At 44.6% G+C, this 24,372-nt stretch overlaps 1 protein-coding gene across 4 annotated transcripts in view; it reads left to right on the top strand.

The window, feature by feature from the left end:
* Positions 1–24,372, top strand: part of REEP1 (receptor accessory protein 1) — a 67,355-nt gene that overhangs the window by 10,520 nt on the left and 32,463 nt on the right. For all 4 annotated transcript variants that reach the window (XR_012580332.1, XM_074540514.1, XM_074540515.1 and 1 more), the window contains exons 2-5: positions 16,531–16,603; positions 19,335–19,411; positions 21,194–21,314; positions 23,242–23,355. Coding sequence is in view for 3 of the 4 variants with exons in the window: in XM_074540514.1 (XP_074396615.1) it covers positions 16,531–16,603; positions 19,335–19,411; positions 21,194–21,314; positions 23,242–23,355 (385 nt within the window). In the remaining variant the exon portion in view is untranslated. The remainder of the gene's footprint in view (positions 1–16,530; positions 16,604–19,334; positions 19,412–21,193; positions 21,315–23,241; positions 23,356–24,372) is intronic.

The following is a 24,372-nucleotide window of genomic DNA, read 5'->3' as shown; positions in this document are numbered from 1 at the left end:
CTCATGCTTGTTACACTGTGCTCACCTCTTTTCAGAACTGTCAGAGTGCAATCAGTCAAACCAATCCCCTGCTGACTCCAATGATTTATGGAAAATCTGAGGTCTAATGATGCTTTCTCAGGACATAATCTACCTCACAGATAAATCCATATCTGGGTATTTATAGAGCTGTAACTGTCATGAGCCTGCAATGGAGACTTTTGTGGGCCTTTTGAGCAGATCTGCAAAAATCTTGTGTTCTGCTGCCTGTCCTGGTGTCTGCTTGTGAATTCCCGTTAATCTGTTTTTATCAGAATTTGGGCAGCATTGTGAGTTCCTTGTGCATGGTGTGTTCTGTTGCAGTTCCCTCTAAGATGGGAATTCGTGGTGAACACTTAGAGATAATTGAGGAACCACACACTTTCTTAGAAGATTTGGAGATTCTTCAGTTCATCAGGAGTTGCACAAACTCTTTTCCTCAAATCCAGCAATCAAATAAATGTGTAATTTTATGTGCTCAGAAAAGCCTTACAGCCATGTGATCAATTACAAAATCTGTGTGAAATGATGTGTGATCATCCAAACAACAATATGGAATTCAACAGAAAGCTTCTGATTGTCACTAAGAAAGAAGTCAGAGTACGTGATGAGGAGGAAAAAAGTTTGTATCTGGAATAATTGCAGCTTCTCTATTTTGCCCTTATAAGTAGGCTAAGGGGTGCATTGCCAAATTTTAGCAAGAACTGCCACAAAAAAAAATCCCAATCCTGGCTTGTGGTAAACCTGAAGAATCAAGGCCGGATTTTCTGCAGACAAACTAAATAAATAGCTGAAAAATGCTGTTTCAGTGCAAACCTCAATAATTTTGTCATCCCTAGGGCAATACCAGAGCTTCAAATTGTCTCAACTGGTGCTGCTTTGCTGAGGTCTGTGAGTGGTGTAAATCCACCCAGGTGGGAGAGCTAAGGTTGTGTTTGTAGTTCAGAATGGTGAGGGCCTTGCACAGGGTGCCAGCTGCATCCTAGAAAATGGAATATTATGGGGCTGAAGTTGGCCAGGTCAATGGAGGAAAATGGAATAATATGGGGCTGAAGTTGGCCAGGTCAGTGGAGGAAAATGGAATATTATGGGGCTGAAGTTGGCCAGGTCAATGGAGGAAAATGGAATAATATGGGGCTGAAGTTGGCCAGGTCAGTGGAGGAAAATGGAATATTAAGGTACTGAAGCTGGCCAGGTCAATGGAGGACTTGTGTTCTTGATGAGCTTTGAGTTAAACTGCCCTTTGAGTGGGGACAGATCAAGGATAGAGGGCTCCTGTCATGATCCTTTCATTTTAGTGTTCATTTTAGTCGCTGCAAAATCAGCAGAGCTGCTTGAGACCCTGCAGACAGCCACTGTCTTCCACAGACTTCCCTTCTGTCCATAAAGAAGGACATGCATTTTAAATTTATAAATACTATGCCTGATTTTGCATGGTACTTTCAAATTAACCAGTCTGCTTTCCATGTAGTTTGTGGTAATTCAATTTAATCTCATGTAAACCCAATCTGTAAAATCATACCCCACACCCCCAAGGATTTATTCATAGATGAGATACTTTTCATCTCTTTGATATAGTGTGTCCTGAGATTTTTTGCACTCAGATGAGCTGTACAGCTATACTGGAACAGCTCAGATTTCTTTTTCAATTATTATTCTGCTGAGGTTTGCAGATACTTGGCTGTAACAAACCAGGTCCCTATTCAAACACTATTATAATTTATGTATATTCTTGAGACCAAGAAACCTCACTCTGAGCAGCCAGGCCATAAATGGCTGAAGTCTGTATAAATCCAGTTCTCCAGACACATTTTATACAGCTACATTTTGTTTCATTACCCATTTCATTTCAAAATAGAAATGCTTTCTTTAGAGTGGCACCTGCAACCCTTGCCTGAGAGAGGGGACAGACCCTGGGCTGTGGCATTTAACCCAGCAGTATTAATGAACATTAATGATGGAAGAGCATGCATGAGATAGCATGCAGTGTGGGTGTTCCCACAAAAAGTACAAGCTGCCTTCTCAAGCAGCTGCTTATTTAGAAATCTCAGAAATGGTCCTTGAAGAATTGGCTGTCTTGCCCTTTGCTTTCCTCTCCAGTAATTTCTGTGAAGTCTCCATCTGGCTCCTAAGGCTCAGTTTATATTTTATTTTATATTTTGAGTAGCTGGTATATGTGTGAGAGGAAAGGTGAGAATGGAAAAGAGGTGAAGTCCCTATGCCAAAAGAAAGAAGAGAGGCAAAGCCCCTTCTGCTCAGAATTGTGCAATGCACTGGTTCTACCCAGCCTGAGACAAAGTGTGATTCCTCATGGCTGTGCCTGTGCCACAGGCTTTGATCTGAACACATTTGTGTTTGGGGAAATGCAGAATAGAGGAGAGCAGCATGACTTATCCCTTTTGCTCTCTAAAGCCTGAAATCCAGAGACATATGAGAATTCTGGTAGAGATCAAAATTGAATGCAAATGGGAACATGACATCTGTCAGAAGGAGGATTGAGTATCTGGATAGCAACACTGCTGTATTTAGGCATTAAAAAAACCTGGTGTCTTCAAATTGTGAAACTGCATTTTAAATCCCAACTTCTAGAATATGTGCATGTATTGCATATACCTGTGAGCATCGGATATTTTGATTTGTACTCTGAACCTGTGCATGCTCTTTTCTGAGAAACTATTGCCTGATACTTTATTTTGAATGGAAATGTTCCTGTAATTGCTTCCAAGAAATCACCTGATGAGAATAAATGAGCAAATGTGGGAATTGCTGGGATTATCACTCTGTGCAATGGTGGGGGTGGCTCAGAAGCAGTGCCTGGAAACTGCAACTTCTCTGTTTTGATCTCACACTGCCTGGCCTGTGACCAAGCTGCTGATTTCCAGTGGTGAAAACCATTTCTTTTCCAGCATGGGCAATGGAACATGGAGATATCTGTCATCTCAGCCTCCTCTGAAAGTTTTTACCCTAGGTATCTATTTGTCCAAAATCGTAAATTGTTAGATTTTAAAGCTCTCAATATGAGCTGCTGTGCCAGGAAATGCTTCAGTAGATAGCTGTCCTTGCTGAGCCTTGCCTGCACTTTAGGTAATAAGTGGTTGTTAAGAAAATAGAATGTAGGTGAATAGTGGCTGTGCTGTAAAAAGAAACCCCTTTCTCTCACTTGCCTTTAGTTAAAGACCAAAACTTCACTTACTAGAATATTACAGAGATTGAAATCTAGAATTTTGGTGTAACAGGAAAGTGTTTGACCTGTTAAGCTTCAGGGAGAAGCAATGGTAAGGCTGGAAAATATCAGAAATTTAAAAGGAAATTGAATATTGGTCAAGGAATACAAAACTTGGAGGTATTAAAAAGATAAAATTATTATGGAGGAATAGGGAAGGAATTTACTGTTATTTACCAGTAAATATCAGCTGGGCTGATGCACAAAGTACAAAATGTACAAAGGGGATCTGAGAACTCAGCTATTTCCCAAAGACTTGGAGAGAACTGATTGAAGATGGTGAAGGCTTACTGAGGTGCTGGTGTTTCTGTGCTTATGGTACTGCTGTGTCCTCAAGTAGAGCCCTGAAGAGAAAAGTAGAGCCTTGTAGAATTATTAGATCAGAAAAATTAAAGATTCCTGGACCCTGGAGTGTGTATTTGTCCTGTTACTATCATAGATCAACCCTTCAACAGTGCTGAATATAACTTTTCTTAGGAGCAGTTTCATTTAATCTTTCTTTATTTACCCTGAAAATACAGTTCTCCAACCTCTAAAGGATGAGTTTAGGGGCTCTGGAGGAGATTGTCATTTAAGAAAGCTCTTTAAATCAATTTTAGCTTGATCAAGGCTTTGCAGCTCTTGATCTTTTTAAAAATGATCCTAGCATGACTATTAGCCATGTGTGGGTAATTCACTTTCCCTGTGAGGCTCCCAGCAGAGGAAAGGGTGTGTCATTTTATCTCCAGACATGTACTGTGGGCCCTGGTGTTTGGCATAGGGGTAAATAAGCTGCTAAGGACCTCTCTGCTCATGGCTTTGTGTAAGAATAGATCCTGCAACAACATTACCGTAAAACCATTGTGGTGAACTGCACAGTTAATGACACAAAGCCCTGTGTGTGGCTGTAGAGATAAGGGAAATGTAGTTGTTCCTCTAGCTCACCAAAAATGGCTAAGCAAGAGAATTGGAGCACTGTTTGTAAATATTCGTTTAAGGCTTTTTGTGGAGGTGCAGCAAAAGGGGGAGATGTGGCATTCACATTCTCCAAACAGAGAAAGACATAATTCCCTCTCAGGATTTTTTCTGGAGAAGCACAGAGAGGAGAGAAAACAATTCTTACCTCTACTTGCTGCTCCTGTTGTTTTTGCACGTGTGGAATGTGTTAGGAAGTTTGTTTACCTGAAGTGATTTGGCAATTGGATTCTGCTGAGGATGGTTTTGATTCCTTGGCCAATTGGCTCAAAGCTGTGACAGTCACAGGGTTTTTTTAGTATTCTTTACTATCTTTTGTATAATATAGTATCTCTTTAGTATAGTTATAATATAGTATTAATGTAATATACTATAGTTTTATTAAAGCAATTGTTCAGCATTCTGAGTCATGGAGTCAGATGCCAATCATTCCGTGTCAGGGGTTCCCTGTTTTCAATAGGGAGAGGCAATGGAAGCAAGTTGCAGCAAAGGAAACTGCGATTATATATATAAAAATAATTCTTCAAAGCAAAGGTAAGCAGGAACAGGAGTCCAGAGATGAAGATACTGAACATTTGACTGGCCAGGGCCAGGGGCTCGTGATTTACCTGTGGCAGGGGATTGTTCCTGGGTGAGCCTGGCTCCTGCAGATCCAGCCCTGGAGGAAGGATCCTGCTCTGCACTCAGCATTATCAGTGCAAGCTCAGGTGGGTGCTGGCTGTCCCAGATGCTCTCCAGGAGAGCTCCAGAGGTTCAGTGGGCACATGGTGACCATTGTGGGTGAGGATGTGAAACAAGAGGTGCCACAGGGCTGGCATTTTGCTGTGCTTTCCATTCCGTGTGGGAGCCCAAGCCCACTGTCTGCCCACGCATCCCATAGTGAGTGTGGTACCCTGTGGGTGCTGACCAGCCCCAGCCTGCGCAGGGCTCTGGGGAGCCTCTCCCATCACCCTGTCATGATGGGTGTCACCCCCGTGGGGCTGATGCTGCCCTGGGACAGCCCTGGGAGCTTCTTGGGGTCAGGGTGTTATTGGGGCAGCCCCAGCTGCTGTTTTGTACCACTTATCCCCACACCGTGATTTAGGATTAGCCACTAAATGGTCATTTTTCTTCTAATTTATTTTAATTAGAGGCAAAGAGTTGTCCTGGTAGTTGAAGCTGAATTCAGAGGTGTAGCCAGCAGATCTGATTGATTATTCATTAGTGCTCCATGGCTTCAGAATAGAGATGTATTTCTCCTTTCCTCTCCCTTGTGTCTGGGTTAGTCTGGGGGCTGCTCTGTATCAGTTCAGCTCCAGCTGGAGAGCTCTGCTTTCATGTTTATCTCAGTTCACCATGCATTTCATTACAATGCTGTTAATAGCTGTGTAAAATCGAGGGATTAAAAAGGATGAATGAAATGACAAAAGACCCTGGAGGAAAGAACTCTATTAAAGTCACACCAGAAACCCGAGTCAAACACTTGTGAGAAAAGGCTTTCTTTTTCAAGCTGTATGACAATTTCTTGTTTTCCTATGTTTTAAAATAAAAAATATGCAGGTCCTAGTACGAAAGCAGGTGTCCAGCCACTCCCTAAAATGTTAATAGTACCCAGAAGAAATACCAATCTGTGTGTGTGGGCCAGAAAGAGAAACTTGGTCTGCATGGCCTGTGAACTCACAGCAATTTTGCAGCTGTTATATTTAGCATGTGGCATTCTGATACCCATGCTAACCAAAGCATGGAGCTGGGCTGAATATTCTGAAATTACCTGTAGAATCATCTTACCTTAGCTTTCTTATACTCTTCCTTTAAAACTGGAGTTGAAAACTGAGCACTTTTCATGTCCTGATGTGATTCTTCCTGTATGATTTTAATGTCTCACTTTCTTAACATTTAAAATAGACACAAACCATTAATGAAATAGAAATAATCAGAAATCAGTAGTAATGCCACCAGCTTTGATATTCATATCAATAATATTTATACTGCACTTTGAAATCCTCCTTTGAGATGTGTTATCAAAATGAGAAGAAATGTTTTAAAGATGTGTATGGGTTATTTGTTTATTTACTTAATGAAGAGGTAGATATTGGCTCTGGAACATGGAGGTTACACTGAGTTGGGTCCCACTTGTTTTCAGTGAGTCTGGTCCTTCAAAATGTTTGATCTTCTGGGTTTTCTGGTTAATGCTCTGGAGTCCTCAGAGATGTAAGAAAGTAATTTCCTGATGGAAGGAGTTACCAGCATCTGGTAAATAACAGTAAATTAATATCAAATTAACATTTACTGTTAATTTACCAGCATCTACCATATCCACCATAGTAGTGGAAGGTGGCCCTGCCCATGGCAGTAGGATTTCACCTCAGGCTGTTGTGTACCAAGCTGGCCATGACTATGCCTGACCATTTCTGGACCAAAGTGCTCTCCTTGGCTGGTGGAGAGATCTACCCTGGGTTTCTGTCCTCCTCCAAGAGCTTCTGGAGAGCTCCAAGGCCCAGAGGTGCTCACAGCAACCCTGGGACTGCTTGAGGTGTTACAGCACATGGAGTCATTGGTAATGCATGGAAAGGCAGTATTTTTCTGACTTTTTCAGTATTTTTATACTTTAGCTGAGTATTTGGGCCAAAGAGATTTTTCTGCTTTAATTCTGAAATTACATTGAGCTGAACTATTCCTTGCATTTAGTTAAGCACTGCTAGTAATGTTCTGTCCCTGGGAAGCTGAAGTAACAATACTCTAAGGAGGTTGTGTTGCGATTGATTTGGATGTGTTATGGTTTAATTTAATTTTTTTATTCCTGTTTTCTGTCCCGTGAGTACACCACAAGAAGTCTAAAGCCGTCTTTCAGGGAGATGTAGATGAGCAGGAGCTTTTGTGATTCTCACCACTTCCTCAGACAGTGGTAGCACTTATGGTTTGATGGTGGAAGTCTTCCATAACCTGAACTGAGGTTTCAAATACAGAGAATGTAGTAGGACTATGCTCTCAATTTGGGTTTCTATATGAGATTACACTTCCTAAAAGGTGATTCATATAGTATCAGTCAAAATAGTTCCAAAATAATACTTTCAACGTGATGTGGTTTTCTATGAAAATAATGTGGAGCTTCTCTGTTGATAAGCAATCCATAGTTTATACTTTTTTTAGCCTAGAAATCAGTTTGGTTAGGTTATAAGTTTTTCTGTTCCTTTTCATATCATGAGCCTACCATAAATCTGTAGGCTAACTCACAGTGCAGGTTTTGAGCCATCTGTCATCTCTGGAATATAATATCAGTGCTCCTAAAAAAGCCTTTTCCCACATAAACATCCCCCTCTCCAGAGTCAGGAAAAGCAGCCCTTCCCATCTCAACCATACCACTTAGTTTTCAAATTGCCATTTATCTGGCTTGGAGAAAAACAAAGCTCTCAAAGACAGAATTATAAGGTCAGGACTGGACAGGGAAAACATCAGGACACACAGATACTGAGCTCTGCCTTTTGGAGCAGTGGAGCTGCGTGAAGGCCTGACCTGGTCACAGAACAGGAATGTTTTCTTTCCTAAAAGACACGGATTTTATTGCCCTCAGTATCACATTTTGATGGATTGATTGCTTCTTCTTCCCCAGCAGAGTGATGAAGCCGTGGGCTGTGCCAGCTGTGAAAAATGCGTATTTTATGATTGGCTTTTCACAAATATGAATATTATATGTGTTGTGTTAGAAAGTAATGCTGTATTAATTCTCTTAAGTAGTGTGTTAAATATAGTTTTAGGTTATAACAAAATGTTAAAATAGAAACTATGCAATGTGAAATGCTTTTTTTTTCCTAAAGAAAGGACCCACACTGAGATAGCAGGCACGGGACACCTAAATCTTTCAGAGAAAGAGAATTCATTGCTCCATTATCCGGAGAAATTAACTTCTTCCTGCCTCGTTCTGGCAGGATGATGCTGTTAAGATTATGAGGAAGAAGTTGACAATGACCAGACAGAATCCTGGTCATAAATTCCTTGAATGGAATTTATGCATCATGTGTAAGATGTATGAATATGCAACAAGTTATTGTTTTTAAGGGTTAATCCTCTGTTAACGTGGGTCCTTTTTTGGGCATATTTTGCCCAGAAAAAGATACCTGGACCATCCATAACTCTTTGTTTCTATTGTCTCATATTGTCCTAATTCAAATTGTCCAAATTATTATTACTGTAATTGTATTACTATTTTTATACCCATTTTATTACTATTAAACTTTTAAAAAAATTTTAAAAACAAGTGATTGGCGTTTTTCCCACCAGCACTGCCTGTTTTCTGCCGTGGTGCTGCTGAGCTGGAGCTGGAGAGGGAGGAGCAGCAGCAGCTCAAATGCCCCTGGCGAGGCCCACGAAACCCTATCTGTGCCAGGCAGCTGCTCAGAGCCTCCTGGGCTGTGCCAGCCACGCTGTTCTTGTTCACTGCAGCTTCCCACAGGTCCCACAGCAGCCCCACACAGAGCCCTTTCCAATTGTCTGGGTGACAGCAAATTCCTCTCTCTCATCAGCAGCTCCGCCGATGGCAGCCTGAAGGAGAGCAGAGCAGCTTTAGTGAACCTCCACCTGCAAGGAGTTTGCTTCCTAAAATAGCTGCAGAGCTCTGGGGTATTTTTATAGCAGCCACACAGGCATTCTCTGTTCTGAAGGACTGGAGAGAGGACTTTCAAGTGTTGGCTTGAGTGTGAATTGATAGAATTCTGCCTGAGTTTGAGGAGAGTCTGGAACAGTAACCCTGGGAAGGGTTAAGTACCTGCCTAATCTTGAATGGACTTTAAATATGATCTCATGTAAGCATAACCCTGTGAAGACCCTTCACTGCTGGTAGCTTTTCTAGGAATGTCAGGCTTTAGTAGGCATCACGTGCATTATCATAACAATCCCAATATTTAACAAGGTCTCTCTATCAGTAATGGAGTTATTTTAGCATTTCTATCTTCTTGTAACAGGAAGTGTAGAAAAGGGAACAGTGGGGACTGGTCTTGAACAAGAGGACACAGTCTCAAGCTGCGCCAAGGGAGATACAGGCTAGAATTAAGGAGGAAGTTTTTCACAGAAAGAGTGGTCAAATGCTGGAATCATCTACCCAGGGAGGTGGTAGAGTCACCATCCCTTGATGTGTTTAAAAAAAGACTGGATGTGGCCCTTGGTGCCATGATCTAGTTGAGGTGTTAGAACATGGGTTGGACTCGATGATCTTAAAGGTGTCTTCCAACCTAGTAATTGTGATTCTGTGATTGTTTAGACCAGTCTGAATGTAGTGTTTCAATATGAACAAATATAATAGTTCACAGAACTATTGAGGTTGAAAGAGACCTTCAAGATCATCCAGTCCAACTGCCAACCCCACACAACCACAGTCAGCCCTAAATCATCTCCCCAGGTGCCACATCCCAACACCCCTTGAATACTTCCAGAGACAATGTCTCACCACCTCCTTGGGCAACTTATTCTAATGCCTAACACTCTGCCAGTGATTTTTTTTTTCTAATATCTGATCTGAACCTCCACTGGTGCCATTTAAGGCCATTTTCTCTCAGCCTTTCTCTATCGACGCAGCAGAAGTGACCAGCCCCACCTCACTACATCTTGTCTGTGCTAAAGAGCAGTGAGGTCTCTTTGAGCTTCCTCTTTCTCCACAACCCGAGTTCCTGAGCTGCTCCTCATAGGACATGTCTTCTAGGCCCTTCACCAACTTGGTTGCATGTCTCTGGACATGCTCCAGCACCTCAACATCCTTTCAGAAGTGATGGGCTCAAAACTGAGCACTGCACTTGAGATGTGTCCTCACCAATGCCCAGCACAGGGGGACAATCCCTTCCCTGAAACTGCTGGCCACGCTATTGCTGATGCAGGCCACAATTCCATTTGCCTTCTTGGCCACCTGGGCACACTGCTGGCTCATTCCCAGCTGGTTGTCAACCCCCAGGTCTCTTTGTACTGAGCAGCCTCTGAAAGCACCCTGCCCCCAAATGCTCGGGGCTGTTGTGACCCCAGTGTGGTTGTGTGACAGCTCCAGGCTGGCCAAGGCCAGTTTCTCCACCCGTCCCCGCTGCTGTTTCTTCACCTGTTTGCGCCTGGCCATGTGCCAGCTCCTGTGTGAGGAGTGCCCTGGCTGAGGAAAGCAACAAAGGGTCATGACAACTGCAGAGGAGCGTGTGCTGCTTTGGGAAGATGAAGGCTGCTTAAATTAGAAGCATCAAGGACAGTCCCTGCCTTGCTGTTTCTGCTGGAAGTCAAGGAACTGTTGGGCATCCCTGTGCAGTCACACCAGGAGGAGTGACTGGGTTTCAGCAGCCATTAGGTTACATTAACCAAGATGAAGTTTCACTTTGCTTCTGTAGTGACCTGGCTGAGATATCAGAGGTGGGTCTGGATGGAAAGCAGAGCATCCTTGTGTCAGAGCTCTCCTGGGAGTGCCTTCTGCTCCCTTGGTGGGGGTGTGTGCGTGCTGTGGAAGTGTGGGTGTGAGGACATGGTCTTGGCAGCCAGGAGAGCTCAGAGGTCACCCAGGAGGTGCAGAGGAATGTTTCCCAAAGCAGAGGGGTGTGCTGGGTGGCTGTGCAAGAGGAGCTTTACCTGCAGGACTGGCTGAGTGACATGGGCACACCTGCACGTTTGGCCCTGGGCACTGAAGCAGCCCCACAAGGATTTGATTCCAGTGGAGTTTGAAGTGAGCCTGGTCTGGCTCAGGGGTATCAGGACCCAGCGCTTTCCCTGAGGGATATTTTTGTCACGAGTGCTCTCAGAGTGTATCAGGGTGTCAGTCTGGCATTGAGGTACCCACATCTCTCGGGGCCAAGGTGGGGATGGTGTCAGCTGGCACCCTGAGAGTGGGCAGGCCCGTTCCTGACTTCCCTGGAGCCACCATTCTGCTGCAAAGAATTTGCAGGAGCCACCTCCTAGGGTATATAGGAATATAGATCCTCTGCAGCTGGCGCTTCCTCCACCCCAGCCCCTTCTTGAATATCAGGCATTTGGCCTGTCCAGGGACTCAGATTAACCCTTTCCCTTACCTGGTGCACTGCTTATTTTCACATCCCTGACTGCTGGATTTCAACCAGGGACCTTCAGTGCAAAGGCAGTGCTGTTTATTTTTAATCTGTGGCACTGCGGGAACATTAATTAGGACTGATAATAAGGGACACAAACCTATTGGCAAACCTTCTTGGTGGTATCATTGAGGAATGCTGGCATGGTGACAGCTCAACTTCTGTTTTCTGTACCTGAAACACACACTAGCCAGTAAACATGTCGAGAAAATAGGAAATATCTCATTGATTTCTAAATGTGTCCATCCCTGTGCACAGAAGTTGCTGTCTTGGCTGCTGTGTGCCCATGAAATGGGAACATTTGTTATTTATGGGCAAAATAAGGGCTGTTCTATTTGTGTTGTGATGGTGCAATGTTCTAAGTGTTTGGGCAGCCCAAACACTGCTGGTGGCATGGTAACTAGAGGAGCAAAACTTGGGAGCCTGGGGATGTAGCTAGCCCATGGTGGTATATTTGTAACAGCAGGTTCTACCCACAAAATACCCCTGTGGTTAAAAGAGCTCAGGGGAGTGGATGTGCAGGCATTTCTGGAGGTAACCTGAGTCCTGGCAAGAGCTCCTGACCATCACTGAGAGCCTTTCCATTTATTTCAGTGGCTGCTTTGTGGAGCATGAGAGTTAATTCTGTGGGTAAATGGCTTTTCCATGAGGAAAGCAGCATCACCAAATCAGAGCCCAGGATGTCCTGTGGGAGCCTCCCAGGTCATGGTGGCAGCTCTGGGGCTGTTCCCCAGAGTGTAGCCTGGATTCTGTCAGGAATTCTGGCACATCTGGGATAGCCTGTGCTCTGTGATGGTCACACCACTGCTGCAGCAGATCCAGAGAAGGAACAGAAGGATGTAACAGCCAGGTCTGACTGTGGCTGTCCTGGTAAGGGGAGACAGAAGGAGCTTTGGTGATGCTGCAGCTGCTCCCCTGGAATATGGCAGGGTTTGTTAGAGAGGAGCCAACAATTCAACAATTCAATTGCTTTACTATTCCCCTTCAATCAGGAAACCCCACAACATGGGAAGCTTCATCCTTTCCTGTGTCATTTAATGGTAAACTTCAATAATGAAACCCAAACCCCAAATCCCACATAATGTAATTATATTAATAAATGAAGTTCATCCATTCCACATAATATCTCCTGGTGCTACAGAGGGTTTCTCCCCTCCTTTTGCCTTTGTTCTCTTTATTGAGTTGAGCATCCTTGCACTGCATCAGGAGGAGTAAATAACCTCAGTTATCCATCTTTGTTGCAAAAGAAACAATTCCAGCCTTTCCAGTCCCTCTTATGGATCCTCCCCAGTGCACTTCCTCTTTCCCTGTCCTTCTCTCTCCCCTCCTGCCTTTGTGTCTCTCTTTTGACAAAGAATGACCAGAAGCACATGTAATGATCCAGGCTGGGGATTGCTGCTGCTGAGGTGCCTAATAGGATTATAGGATTTTCAGCATTAATCCTTATCCTATTCTTTAGGCAGTCTAACCTTTTACTTAGATTTTTGCCTCCTGTTGCACAATTATTTGACTCTTCAGTGATTTCTTTACAGCTGCTGTTTTGTCCTTTTTTTCAAGGTGATTGTAATTGGTGTAGGCCTCCAGCACGGAGCAGTGTAAGAACTGTCAGGCTGTTGTGGTTGTTTGTTTAGTGCTGCAAGCGAGCTTTTCCTGGCTCCCTGATGGATGTCACCTTGTCTCTCTCTGTGCCCTGAGGGTGTCTGCTTGCTTTAGCCCAGACTGCAGAACATTTCTGTGGCTTTAAATGTAGCAGCTACATCAAGCTTTGGGAAGTTTGATGATCAGGATATCTGCTTCTGCACAGAAGGTAAAAGGGACAAGGCTTTCTTGGGTACACAGCTCATTCAAAGAAGCTTTGAAAGATGGAAATGGGTGGGGAGTGGGTTGATGCTGGTTTCCTTAGGAAATGAGACTTAAGTTGTCTGTTTTTCCACTGCTGCAAAATGTTTGGATCTGCAAAGTGGTTGTGGCCAAAACAGATGGGTCAGAGAGGTCTCAAATGAAAATTTCCTACATTATTCCTAAGAATTAGCTGCTGGATGGGAGACTGTTTTACAGCACTGTCTGCCAGGAGGTTAAAGCTGCAGTGCTGACTCCATAGGGAGGTCATTGATTTGGCTGGCCAGCCCCAGACAGACAGACAGACAGACAGACAGACAGAGCCTGTAACACAGAAAGAGTCTCAGCACATCTGATCCCAGCTCAGCTGGCAGCTGTGGGAGGGATCTGGGGGGCAGTGCTGTGATTTTGGGGAGGTGGGAAGAAAGCTGAAGGTGCTGTGATCTGTTCAGGGAACATCAGAGGCGTGGCAGAAGGAGGACACAGAGATGAGGAGCACTGGGGAATGATGTGGCTGGAATTGGGCTGCAGTCTCAGACTGGGGCTGTCAGGATGAGGGAACAGCTTGTTTTGGAGGCAGGGAACTGATGGGCAATGAGGAGCAAGGAGCACAGGAGCTCCAGGGTGTGGGAGAACAAATGCAGGGAACAGCAGAGGAAGAGGGTGGTGGCACTGCAGGCATTGAAAGAGGGGAGGGACTGAGGTAGGATGTGATAAAAGAGCAAACCAGCAGGGGTTAGGAACAACATTTTCAGGCATGGAAAGCAGAGATAAGTGACTTCAGCTTGTTAGGCTGGGAGTGGGGGTGATGGGGACAGGGGAGAGGGGTTTAAACATCCAGGTGGGGTAGGGAGCACACAGAGGTGGGAAGGAGACTTGGGCAAGAAAGACTTGATGGCTTTCAAGGGACAAAGGGTCAGCCTCAGGTTTGTGTGTAGCGTGCAGAAGGAGTGACTTGGCAACATTCTGAGCATGGAGATGAAGGAAGGCAGGAATCAACAATAACTTTAATTATGCAGGAAGCTTGGATGAGGGGGAAGTGAGAATTATTGTCTTCAGCAGGGTAGAGGAACTGAGGGAAGAGATGCAGGGTTGATGTGTGTGTTGGAATTAAATCAATTGTACTCAACCCTGATCCAAGGCCAAGTGAAGACAGTAACTTCAAGAGACTTTTTGGAATATCCCTATACACAAATATTTGTCTTAAAACCCCTGAATATGCTTTACAGAAATGCCCAAATATATTTTGTCTTCCATTTGTAGAGTGTACCCCGAGATTGTGACCCCAAGCCACTTAGGAAGCCACAGGAGTGACAAGACTGGCTTCCAACATTCCTTAAAACAATTTTCAGTCTGTAAACCACAGCAGTAATAAATGTCCATATATGCACACAACACACTGCAAGGCAAATCAGTGAAACTCTGAATCTCCAGTTTAGGGAGATCACATCACCTTATTTACTGTCCCTTGCTCTGCACATGCAGAATTATTGCAATTTCCTTCCCTCACAGGATTTTCTTTTCCAAGTATTTATTGTCTGCAACTAATTATTTTATGCTATTCCTATAAACCATTTGCTTCTTCAGGATCCAGTGACTTTCTGTTACCAGCAGAAACTGAGGAAATGAATATCAATCATTCAGTGATTACTTGCAGGAAATAAAAGTGTGAGATAGCAGCCAGCCTAGGCCAAGAAGGAAGAACAGCATTGCAGTGCATTTTATAAGGAGAGCCAAATATATTTTTCATGTGCTCAGCTGTTATTTTCTGAGTATTGTAGCTTTCTTCCTTTTGTGAACTCTTCCTTCTTTGGATTAGGTCCTGCTGCCACTGAACTGGGAATATTTGTTATTATATCTCAGTGAGAGCAGGACCAAGCCACTGTGTGTGTGCTCATCCTTGCCTTCACCCTTGTTGCTGTTTGGTGGGATACTGCAAGGGACAAAACCCCTTCTGGTTTCCCAGGATCTTTCTGAGTGTTTGTATCTGATCCTTGCAGATAGCACAAGCCCCTCTGAGCGAGATAGGTTTGGAGCTGACTGCTGCCAGCAAAGCCTTTGGAAACCAGTGGGAAGCCTCTGTAAAATGTTGGATCTCCTCAGTCAGTAGCTGCTTTTCTGAAGTCTGCATTGTGCTTCAGGTTCTGCTAAGCCATGCTACAGTGAGCATGATGAATAGCAGGCAAATTGCCTTTGGTCCCTGCTTTGGAAATCAAGATGTGTGCTGGCTCACCCCATTCTTTCATAAATACCTTCCTGAGCTCCGGGAAGGAGGATGCTGCACCGTATCCCAGAGTGTTAATTTTTAATGTCTTCTGCACATAATGGACTTGACTGTAATTATGAGTCCCTCAGCACACAGTCACTGCTGGCAGGGTGGAAAAAGATGGCTCTGGGTCCATGTGGCTCCACAATTAGGGATTGAAACATTGATCATTTTCATTCCCAGGAGCAGAGGAAACAGTTGTGTGAATTAAAAGCAAAAGCTTCAGCGGAAGGATGGGTAGTTGCAAGCCAGTAAACATTACCCTGCAATCTATTAAATTTAGACTTTGCAGCATCATGCTCCTGCTTTGAATAAAACTGACTGAAACCTGGGCAGGGCAAAGTGGTTTTGACAAGCCTATGCTTACGTCCAGAATAATCCAAGTGAATAAGCATGTAGGCAGTGATGCAGAGAGAACCAGGATAAAAAATTCTCCACGTGTTTTTCTCAGTAGTGCTATTTTTAACTTACAGATCCCTGTTTCTTTCTTACATGAAATCTTGAAGCTGACAGCATCCCTTTCAGGCTTGAAAATGAAAGGAAGCTGTCTGAAAGAGCAGCAGAGCTGGGATTTTTAGGCCTGATCATGTTGGCATATCTTGGTGGGCAGATTCCTTCTCCTTTCACGAGCCCAAATTGACTTTACTGAACAGTGCAAGGTTCTTCCCTGTACCAGGATTAATGTAGGATAAGGCACCCAAACCCTTGCACCACTAGAACCTGGATCCTGCTTTATCACCTGCCAGCTTTTCAGAGTACTGAATAGAGGTGGAAGGGATTTTAGACCAATAATTCTCTCTCTGAAAGCAATACTCCCATATTCCTGGTGTTGCAGTAGATTGTTTCAAGATCAGACTTTTAATTTCCTTTTGAAAGTGTGGTGGTGGCCTTTTTTGTTTGGTTTGGTTATTTTGCTTTGTGTGTAACTCACAAGGTACAGCTTTGGAAACCATTGCAAAAGAAAAATCAGCCTGAATCTCTGCTCTTCATTCAAGTCAGTGGCCATAGCTGCTCTGAATTCAGTGATGCAAAATCACTCCTGTGCTGTACTTAGTGCACTCAAGCGTAAATCAAATCCTAACACATTTTACCAGTGCAAAACCCACATTTAAAACACGGGGGGGAAAAAAAATCTTTCCCTGTGACAGGAAATCAATTTAATCCCTTTATTGTTTGTTTGTTTTTTCCAGGCTTATATTTGGCACACTTTACCCCGCATATTATTCCTACAAAGCCGTGAAATCAAAGGACATCAAAGAATATGTGAGTAATGAGGTTTGTGGCTGTTCTGGGGGGTTGTTTTCTGAGATTGCTCCTCACCACCTTGGAAAGGTGTTGTCTGTATTCTGGGAAAGCTCATAGAGGGGCAGACTGGCCTGAAGGTCGGCTGGGTGTTTGCTGGGCACAAATGAGCCTTGGGTTTGTGCTCCTTGGCAATGCCTGCTGCTCCTCTGGTGGTGAGATACACAGCTGGCTTAAAGGCATTTGGCATCCAGAGCTTTGTGTGCTCTTCTTTGTTTCTGAAGAGCAGCATAAATCAAAGGCTTTTCAAAAAGCCTTGAAGCTTTAACTGCTCATTCAAAACAAGGATAAGAGGAGGCAGCTAGAAGTGCATCTGACTGAATCCTCAGGCAGAAACATCCTTCCTCGCAGGGCGACCTATTTACAGGCAGGTCTGGCAGCTGGGTGTGCTCTCTTTTTGCTTTTTGCTGGAAAATCTTCCCTGGGCCCTGGTTTCTAAAGGCATATGGGGCCATCAGGGAAAGTGAAATGAGGGAGAATCAAAAGCACTTGGATGCTGTTGGGGTCCTGTGGGATTTGTAGTGCCCTTCATAACCTGAGCTCTTTTAACTTCATTGAGCCCAGCTCAGCCTCCAGATCCTGACTCTCCAATCCTCTCAAGATCCCAGGGATAACAAGGCCATTTTCTCATCTGGATAAAAGCATACATGTCTATCCCATTAAATCTTTAGTGCAAACTCAATCTGGGACTCACTGTGGCTGCTAAGAGTTCTGTTCATAATTTTCCTCGTTCAGAAAATGGTTTGGGGTATTTTGAGAATCATAAGTGTCACAGAACACAGCAGATACTTATGGTAAAATGTCTCTGCAGCCCTTGCACAGCTGAGTTTCTCAGGGCCTCTTTGCCTGAAAATGCTGAAGATGTGCACAAGCATCTCCAAGCAGTGTCTGCCACTCATAATTTATGTTTCCATAGTCCCTTACTGAAAGGTATTTTGTTGAAGGGTCCAATTCCTGTTGGAAATTGAATTGGAAAAGAGGAACTCACATCAGACACTTGTGCTTGTGACGCAAATGTGGAACAGCTGATCTGACCTGGTCTGCCCTTACCATTGATTTCAGTTTAATTTAGCAGTTGTGGCAATGTATCCAATAAGGCCTGATTAAAAAAAATAATAAATGAAGTAATAATTTACACTGACACAGGAGGAACCTTTACTTATTAATCAAAACTTACATCACTCTAATTTTATTCTGCTTGGTAATGGTAATTTTGATGAATGTTTTAGGCTGATCCAAGCCCATCCACACCAGGTCTTGGTTTGTGTTTAAAAGTTTTGCTGGCAGCAATGTCCAAGTGAGAGAGCCACGTTGGCACTGAGGCTCTGAGGAGCCACAGTTACACAACAAATCTGGCAGAAGCTGCACTGGGAAGATGATGCTCTCAGGCATTTGGCAGTGCCATTATTGTTGTAACACTACATATAGATATAAATATGCACATAAATATAAATCCCAGGAGAGCAGTTGGGTAGCAGAGTGACAGGTGCTCAGGGAATCATTCCAGTATTTACAGGGAGATGGAGACTATCAGTACTGTCCCACTGTATCAGGGAGAAGATGGGGACATCATTTCCATGCTGGTGAGATCCAGATTTATTGATGCTTCCATCTTCCATTCCCCAGAGCAGCACCTGCTGTAGGTATCCCTCTTGTGCTGTCCCTCCAGCCTTTCCTTACCTATTGCAATTGTTCCAGCCTTAACTGACATGGTCCAATTCTCTAATTCATGGATTTTCATGGATTTTCATGGGTTTTACTTCCTTAAGCCTTTTAACATTCCAGCAAAGCTGCTTAGAGATCTCCATTTTCAAATACACCCAATTAAACAACTGTTGTCAGTTAAATTAACTACCTTTGTCTCCCCATCTTTTTCCATCCTAAGAGCTAATACTACATAGTTCAGAATAGCTGAGCTATGCTTTTAGGTGCCATTAGTGCTCAGTGACAAACATTTCCAAATTCCTGGATTACTTGAGGTGCTGCAGTTTATCTGACCGAGTCACCATCCCCAAAGACTCCCTTGCTGTCACCCCAAAGGAAACCATCATCCTGGCAGTGGGGTTTCTCCAGATGAACAGAGAGCACAGCACATGCTCTCACTGCCAGTGTGAGATAAAACATTCCACCCTAAGCCCAAGCCAAGGGATTTAAACTATTGCCCTTGTCCCTGCACTGGGTGTGGGTGGGAGCAGGCACAGCCACCCCAGGGCTGTGAGTCAGTGAGTTGTGGTCAGTTAATTGTGCTCCTGAGCCCTGAATTATGGGATGGGCAGTTACCTCTTTACCTTTTGCTGGCTGTAGGTATTATGCAAGTAATTACATTTTGTCTTAACTGGAGTTTGGCCAACAACCTTCTATTAATATTTGCTATTAACTGAGCCAGGTGAGATTTTTAATGCCCTGTGATAGGGCTGTCATGCTCTGCTGGCCAGAGGAGTTTCTGTAAGGACAGAGTCAGGCTGTGCTCTTCTTTTCCTGAGAGCAGTCCTAAAGGCCACAGTCACCTTCCCAAGGCTGTGTAAATCTGACACGTGTTATGTGCTGAAGTGGGGCAAACTGGCACCTTCAAGTCCACAGTAATTGCTAAATACACAGTGGGGAGGGTGAGGGGGTAAGGATTTCTTTTCCTGTGCAAGTTCTGTGCACTTGTGCCTGTAAGAGATAGTTTGAGGCTGTTTTTGTTTACCAGGTCAAGTGGATGATGTACTGGATCATATTCGCGCTCTTCACGACAGCAGAGACGTTCACGGATATCTTTCTTTGCTGGTAAGCACCAGGGGGAGAGGCTCTTTGGCATGAGATGAAAAGAAAATGGAAATGTTTACAAGGAGAAAAAAATGGCACACAAAAGTACACTGACTCCTGCACAGGGGTTCAGCAGCTTCAAGTGCATTGAGGGTTTTTGTCTGCGGGAGACATGGTTCCTTTCTCAGTGCTGTCACAGAGAAAAGAAAGAAGTGGAAAGGCTCAGTGGTATCTCATTAGTGGGAAATCATTACTGGAGTGTCAGCCCTGCCTGTCAGAGAGGCACAGCTGACTGCCCAGTTGGATGCTGCAGAGGTCATCACACAAATAACAGTTGATTTAGCTACAGGCAGAGTTTAGACTTGCCTGGCTGTATCCTACAGTAAATACACAGTGAGGATCAGGTGCAAACAGCCCTGCAGCACAAGCACAAGTAGGTTGCTGTGTGGGTGGTTGTTCCTGGGATGCTTTGCCTGGCACGTTCCTGGTTAGTCTGGGTTTCTGGTTTGATGGAGGACAGTGACAGTCAGCACTGATGTGGCTCTCTGGTGCCAGTGGAACGATTCCTGGTGGCCTCTGTCAGGATGGGAGTACAGAAATGCCCATTTATCAGTTTCAGTGGTTTTTGGATGCTCAGGTTTGAAAGTGTTTGTCGCTTGGTTGGCAACAAGGCCTTTCTACCAGAAATCTGTAGATTTAGGATGAAAATGTGTCTGTAGTGCATGGCCCCTACAGCCTATTCCTGCACAGCACTGCCTGCCTTGAGTGAGTCCTCCAGATGAAGGAAATCAGGAGAACTTGGCAACATGTCAGATCTATTGAAAAGGAGATAAGACATTAATGCCCATCTAATTTGCATGCAGATCTACCTCTCCTGTGCTCATCTGGAGCTTTGTGGTTTGTTTGGAGGATGAATTCTATGAGACTGCCAAGAGAAATGGCAGAGGGCTCATCCAGCCTGTGAAATCGAGTGTGCTTAGAGATCCTCAGTGGGGTGGGAGATGAACCTGCCCATCCATGCTCAGAGCAGAGCATTGCAGAGGCCCCTGGTGTCAGACCTGGCTGCTGGCTGGCCCAGGGACAGCACTGTGTGGCACAGCAGGAGCCTCTCTGGGTCAGCACCACAGCTCTCTGCCCTGCTCTTGCTTGCAAAGAACAACAATTGTTCCTCACACTGCTGGCAGCAACATGCCTGCCCACGTGGAGATGCTGCTGGGTGGCCAGTCTTGAGCTCTGGGCTCTGTCCTCCAGAAAAGAGTCTGGATAATTTAATTTCAGGATATCCCTCGCTAAAGCATGGCCTGTTGTTGATGTCCTCCATATTTTGCAGCTTTACCTGAAAGTCAGTGTGGATCTGCAACTTTATGTTGCTTGGACCACAAAGGTTCTTGTATTTCAATTTTAGTCATGTAAGTGTTAGCTTAAAAGCTGAGAGGAGATGGAAAGTACATAAATACATATCAATGAAATATTGGTTTGCTGGTTTGATCTTTGCTTTCTCACAGTGACTGGGGATACTGTGAAGGCAGCTCCTGTGATCTTTGCATATAGAAAGCTCCTCTTATCACATGTCAGAGTCTCTTCCAGACCATTAAATAATGGTTCTGATAACCAAGTAAAGATTCACCCACATGTGTCATTGAGATGTGCTCAAAACTGAGTCAATGCACTTTAATCCTTAGATTTTTTTGGTAAGCAAAAGCTGCCTTGAGCTAGGCTGGCAAATCCCTACCTGTGCTGAGCATCTCTAATTAAGGGCAGTGGTTAAATTGGGAGCAGACAGTAACCCTCTTTTTCCTCTAGGTTTCCATTCTACTATGAACTCAAAATAGCTTTTGTAGCTTGGCTGCTGTCTCCATACACAAAAGGCTCCAGCCTCCTGTACAGGAAATTTGTTCATCCAACTCTGTCTTCAAAAGAAAAGGTAATCAGAGGTGCCTGGGTCCTCTCTGGGTGGAACAGAACTGTGGTGTGTTTATTCCACTCCCTGTATCATTCATTTCCATTGAAGGGCTGGGAGTTGCTGATTCTTTTCCTCTATCATTTGATCCCCTCTTTTTGGTTGGTGTTTTTGTTCTTTGTGGTCGTTGTGCTTTTAAATACTGGCATCTGTTCAGTGCACTCACATTTATTAACTCATTTTGGTGCAGTTGAGAAGGTGGGAGGGAGGGGGGATAAAAATACTCCCTGAGCTGCTTTGCATGTACTGGCTGATTATAGCTGGAGTGCTCTGTTGTGGCTGGGTATAACAAACAGAGAAACTTGGTCTGGCAGCCAGGACTCCTCAACTTTGTTCTGCCCAAAACATTGTACAGCAGTGAGACAAAAAGCCCAGGCAGTCTAAAATGGGCTTAGCAAGCACATGCCTGGCTGTGTAGTGTGGTGGAAAAAGGCATGTAGCCTGTTGGGGTCCTAGGTTAAAAAATGTCTTGCTCAAATTAAAGATGCTAATTTTGGGAGGGGGACATTACAACTTGGATCATTTGCCTGCCTGGTGGATTCCTGTGGCTGTGAATGGGACAGTGTCAGGCAGATCCGTTTGGCTCATGAGAATAAACGGACCAAGAACAGCTATTGTCACATACCAACATGAAAACTGCTGAGTGGGGAACTCTTTCCTGCACTGGCAACTTGCAGATGGAAGCTCTCCCTTTAGCCGCAGGCAGGGAAGGAGCAGTTGGATCTCAGTCCTGACCAAAGAGAGTGGGAATCAATCCCTTGTTTCTGCTTCCCTTTGTGCTTCTCCCAAGTGGGGCTCATGCATTTTCAGCTGTCACCTCTTACCTATGGGGAATAGAGAGAGCAGCCAGCAGCTCCTCACAGCCTCCAGGCCCCACTAACCCAGCACATCCTCCAGCTGAGAGCTAGGAGTCCTTGCTACCATTGTCATCCAGACCCCAGCGTCCTGAGGGAGGGACAATAAGGGCAGGAACCTCCCCAAGTGTTTCACTGTAAATTGAGCAGTGTCAAAGTCCCGAAGCTCTGGGCCTACCAATCCCATGGGCATCTGAAGCTGGCCACTGCTGTGATGTGCAGAGATATCCCAGATATTTCTGAGGCCACCTGTCCTGGCCACAGGGCAGTGCAGCTTCAGCTGCCCAGTGTCATCATGAGAGTATTTTTAGCCATGAGGCAATCCCATTTGTCTTTGGAGTGCACCATTTGCAAATGGCTATGTGTCGCAGACATCTTTTATGAAAAATCTTTTCCTTAGGATTTTGCCTCCTGAGAAGCTGAGAGGCCTCAGGAACAAAATGTAAACATTGATTATCTGCTGCTGTGGAATGCAGCAGGCGGATCTTTGATTAGCCCATGTTAGATGTTTGTAATTAATGGCCAATCACAGTCAGCTGGCTCAGACAGAGAGTCCAAGCCACAAACCTTTGTTATCATTCCTTCCTATTCTATTCTTAGCTAGCCTTCTGATGAAATCCTTTCTTCTATTCTTTTAGTATAGTTTAAATGTAATATATATAATAAAATAATAAATCAGCCTTCTGAAACATGGAGTCAGATCCTCATCTCTTCCCTCATCCAACTGTGAACACCATCACAGCTATCAGTTCATGTTGCTCAGGCAGATTTCTCTTGCTTCCAGGACCCCAGCTTTGGGTCCCAATCTTCCATTTGTAGAATAAGGAGATCCCCAATCCTACAATGGGAGTTATTGCCCCCCAGCAAACCTTTCCTCTTTGCAAATGTTGGCTGTGAATTTCTTTCCAGCCACAATGGAGGAGATGGGGGACATCTACATCTGTAAAGCATGACCTGAGTCTGAGGCTGGGAGCATAAGCCTGAGCTTGTCCTTCTTGTGCTTTTTTAATTGTTTGTTTTGTGTTGTGCTGTGGCAGGAGATCGATGACTGCCTCATCCAGGCGAAGGACCGGAGCTACGACGCCCTGGTGCACTTTGGCAAGCGGGGGCTGAACGTCGCGGCCACGGCAGCTGTCATGGCAGCTTCCAAGGTAAAGCTGCAGCTCAGGGCTCACATCAACATCTCAGGAGCCACTGCCACCTCCTCTGCCTCCACTGCCAGCAGCAGCCCCAGTGTGGAGGGGGAGAGATGGTGGGGGTAGGGGTTCTCTCATCATTTTGTGTAGTGAGCTATAATTTTGTGTAGCGGCAGGAAAGAAGGTGAAGTTCATGAAGGGTACATGTTCTTATGCAAGGCATTCACATAACATGACTGGTGTGTAGTTCTCTGCTGGGATGTTGTGGAAGAGTGAATGGGATGTGCCATTAGCTGCTTTTGGAGGATGAGTAGTTATAGGATGAGGGGGTCTCATCTGAAGAGGTGTATCTATATTCTCTTCCTGCCTCAGAGCCAAACCCAGAAAACAGCTGTTATCTGTTGTTCCTTTTCTTGCATGAAAGCTGCAAGGACTTGATAACTGCATTTTGGGCTCCTGCCCTCTGGCCATGGGCTATCATGGCTTAGAGTCGATGTGCACAGTGTGTTTGGGAGTTGAGTTGATGTGCACAGTGTGTTTTGGGGGTGAATCGATGTGCACAGTGTGTTTTGGGGGTCAGTTGATGTGCACAGTGTGTTTTGGGGGTGAATCAATGTGCACAGTGTGTTTTGGGGGTGAATCAATGTGCACAGTGTGTTTTGGGGGTGAATCCATGTGCACAGAGTGTTTTTGGGGTGAATCATTGTGCACAGTGTGTTTTTGGGGGTGAATCCATGTGCACAGTGTGTTTTTGGGGTGAATCATTGTGCACAGTGTGTTTTGGGGGTGAATCAATGTGCACAGTGTGTTTTTGGGGTGAGTTGTTGTGCACAGTGTGTTTTGGGGGTGAGTCGATGTGCACAGTGTGTTTTGGGATGAATCAATGTGCACAGTGTGTTTTGGGGTGAATCAATGTGCACAGCATGTTTTGGGGGTGAATCAATGTGCACAGTGTGTTTTGGGGTGAATCAATGTGCACAGTGTGAGACTTGGCTACCAGGCCTGTTCCAAAAGGATAGTTGGAAACATATG

This window comes from Zonotrichia albicollis, chromosome 5 (assembly GCF_047830755.1).
Source record: "Zonotrichia albicollis isolate bZonAlb1 chromosome 5, bZonAlb1.hap1, whole genome shotgun sequence".
In the NCBI taxonomy this organism is placed as follows: domain Eukaryota; kingdom Metazoa; phylum Chordata; class Aves; order Passeriformes; family Passerellidae; genus Zonotrichia; species Zonotrichia albicollis.
Note: the sequence above shows the minus strand (reverse complement) of the source record. Positions and strands in the feature narration are given on the sequence as shown.